Source organism: Castanea sativa, chromosome 10 (assembly GCF_040712315.1).
Source record: "Castanea sativa cultivar Marrone di Chiusa Pesio chromosome 10, ASM4071231v1".
NCBI lineage: Eukaryota > Viridiplantae > Streptophyta > Magnoliopsida > Fagales > Fagaceae > Castanea > Castanea sativa.
The window spans coordinates 39693903-39696752 of record NC_134022.1 but is presented as its reverse complement, the minus strand read 5'-3'; the positions used below and the strand labels follow the sequence as shown (position 1 = coordinate 39696752).

Here is a 2850-nt window from a genome sequence, read left to right as displayed (position 1 = left end):
AAATCAGAGATTCTTTTCCCCTAAGTTTAAAATTGAGGCCTAGGTATTTACTTGGACAAAGGACAAGATTAACCTGTAAGGTCTGAGCTAAAGCCTGCTGATCCTCCATGGGTATATTAGGTGAGCAAAATAGATCAGACTTAGCCATATATATTGCTTGACCAGATATAGAGCAATACCAAGCCACTATAGATTGGATTTTTGTTAAGGATCGGCTGCCATTTTTGAAAAAGAGCAAAGAGTCATCTGCAAACAAAAGGTGTGTGAAAGAAACTCCATTTCTACCTAACTTAACACCTTTGATTTCTTTGCAAGCTCCTGCCCTCATGAGAGATATAGATAGAATGTTTGCACACAAATAGAACAAGTAAGGAGATAAGGGGTCTCCTTGTCAAAGCTTTTTGTGAGGAGTAAAGGATTGTGTGATGTGTCCATTAACAAGCAAGGTGTATTGTATAGTGGTTACACATTCCATAACCCAATGAACCCACTTAGGACTGAACTTCATGGCCACTAGGACAACTCTTAGAAATTTCCAGTTAGTCCTATCATAAGCTTTGCTCGTGTCTATTTTTAGTGCACCAAAACCGTTCTTTCTCCCTTTTAATCTCCCTAAGTGATCAAAAATTTCATGAGCAATAAGGATATTATCAGTAATGGTTCTGCCTTGAATAAAAGCATTCTGAAAGGGGGTGATTAGACTATCCATTATAGGTTTCAGCCTATTGAATAGGATTTTGGAAATTATCTTATAGCTAACATTGCAAAGACTGATAGGTCGAAACTAGTTTACCTCATCAAGGAAAGGCACTTTAGGAATAAGAGTAATGTATGTATGATTGAGGGAAGTAAGGAGAGGACCTGAGTGAAAGAATGCATGAACTGCTTTAAGGACATCAGGCTTGATAATGTTTTAAAACTCCTGGTAAAAGAAAGCAGGAAAGCCATCTGGTCCAGGGGCCTTATTTGCTCCAATCTGGAGCACAGTGTGCTCAATTTCCTCATCAGAAACGGGCCTATCAAGGAACACACAATGTTGATCCGATAGTTGGGGCAGAGGTAGATTGTTGATCTCTTCAAGAATAGACTCAAAGCTTCCAGGGATCGGGTCATCATAATATTTTTTGAAATGATTTAACAAGATGTTTTCAATTTCCCTAGGATTGTCCATACTATCCCCTTGGGCATTTTTCAAATGTATGATCCTATACTTTGCTCTTCGTTGCTTAACCACTATCTGAAAATACCTTGTATTCCTGTCCCCCATTATGATCTAATCACTCCTAGTCTTCTGAGCCCACATTAACTCTTCTATATGCAATATAACTTCTAATTCCTCCCTAATAAGTCTTTCCTTCCTAACATCATTCATTGATTGGATAGAGTTTTGAATTTCTTGGAGTTGAAGTTGTTTGTGATGAATCTCTTGATCAACCTTACCAAAGACCTCTTTGTCCCACCTAATAACATCCCTCCTAACACTAATGATTTTTTTCCCTAAGTTGGGCAGCTCTGGATTCGATGGGGTTTATATTACGAGCTTGTTGAACCACTTGTTTATAGGAGGGATGAGTTAACCACATGCATTCAAAACGAAAAAGGTCTGAACTGGAAAGGTAATCTGAGCTCAAAGTCTAGAATAGTAAGGCCATGATCAGAGTGTACAATTGGCAAATTTTTTAAAGCATAAAAAGGATAGGCATGTATCCATTCAATGGAAGCAAATGCTCTATCCAGCCTTTCCATGACAAACTCTTCTTCCTCTCTATTGTTCATCCAAGTGTATTTTTGCCCAAATGCAGCCAATTCACACAACTTCAGATCAAAAATCACTTGTCTAAAAATTTCAGCCTCTACAATTCTACCCCTATTGAAAGAAAATCTTTCATTCCCATTGAGAATCTGATTAAAGTCCCCAATGCAAAGCCATTTGAGGTGGGCAAGGTCTCCAAGTTCTTTTAGTTTAGACCAAACTTCCTCTCTCATCAAGTGATCCGGGTGGCCATACACAAAAGTGATAGACAGAGGATTACCTTTATTGTCCAGCAAGTCTGTATGTACAAGATTCTTTGACCCATAGATAATCCGAGCTTGTTGCCTAGGCATCCAGGCAAGCAAGATTCCTCCACTCAAGCCCTTCCTTGGCATTTCCCACCCATCAGCAAAACCATAGTCTTCCCAAATCCGTTTACCTTTATCTTTAACTAACCAAGTCTCCATAAGAAATAGTATATCAGGTTTAGACCCGAGGGCCTTTTTCTTACATCGTAGAACTGCATAGGGTTTGCCCAAACCTCTACAGTTCCAACTTATTATCCTCATGGGGAATAGGGAAGTTGATTAGGACCAGCTTCCCATTGCCCATTTGGATATTGTGGAGATGGTGAGCTTGATCCTTCAAATGGAGGTAAATTCTAAAATTGTGCTGGATGGGGGGGGGGGGGGGGGCACCTCAACATCTTGGTTATCACAAACAACCTCCTTAGCAAAGAAACCAAATAAAAGTCTTCGTCGAAGGTTTTGGCCAAATTTCTCCATTTCCTTACGAAACCTCTTCCTCGATGCAAACATTTGGTTAAAATCCTCCTCCCTATTGCTAACAGAGAAAGGTATGGGTTTAGAGTGTGTAGAGACAGGAGAAAGGTGCTTAAAACCATAAGTGGCCTCTGGGTTACTCACGGAGTCCAAGCCCCTTTGACTAACTAAATCAGCACGTTGGAAATTTCCTAAGCATGGGTCTTGGGCCGAAGGATGTGGCCCACTATGAGCCCTCTCAAGATTGGGCTTCAAGTTCTCATGTGAAATACCAACCTCTACAACTTGAGTTTGGGGTCTAATCAGGCTAGGAAG

The 2850-nt window shown here is 40.2% G+C and overlaps 1 protein-coding gene across 1 annotated transcript; it reads right to left on the bottom strand.

The window, feature by feature from the left end:
- Nucleotides 1–1587: 1587 nt before the first annotated feature.
- Nucleotides 1588–2322, bottom strand: LOC142612522 (uncharacterized). The gene has a single exon (XM_075784606.1). It carries the CDS (start codon nucleotides 2320–2322, stop codon nucleotides 1588–1590), a length of 735 nt encoding a protein of 244 aa, XP_075640721.1.
- Nucleotides 2323–2850: the final 528 nt, after the last annotated feature.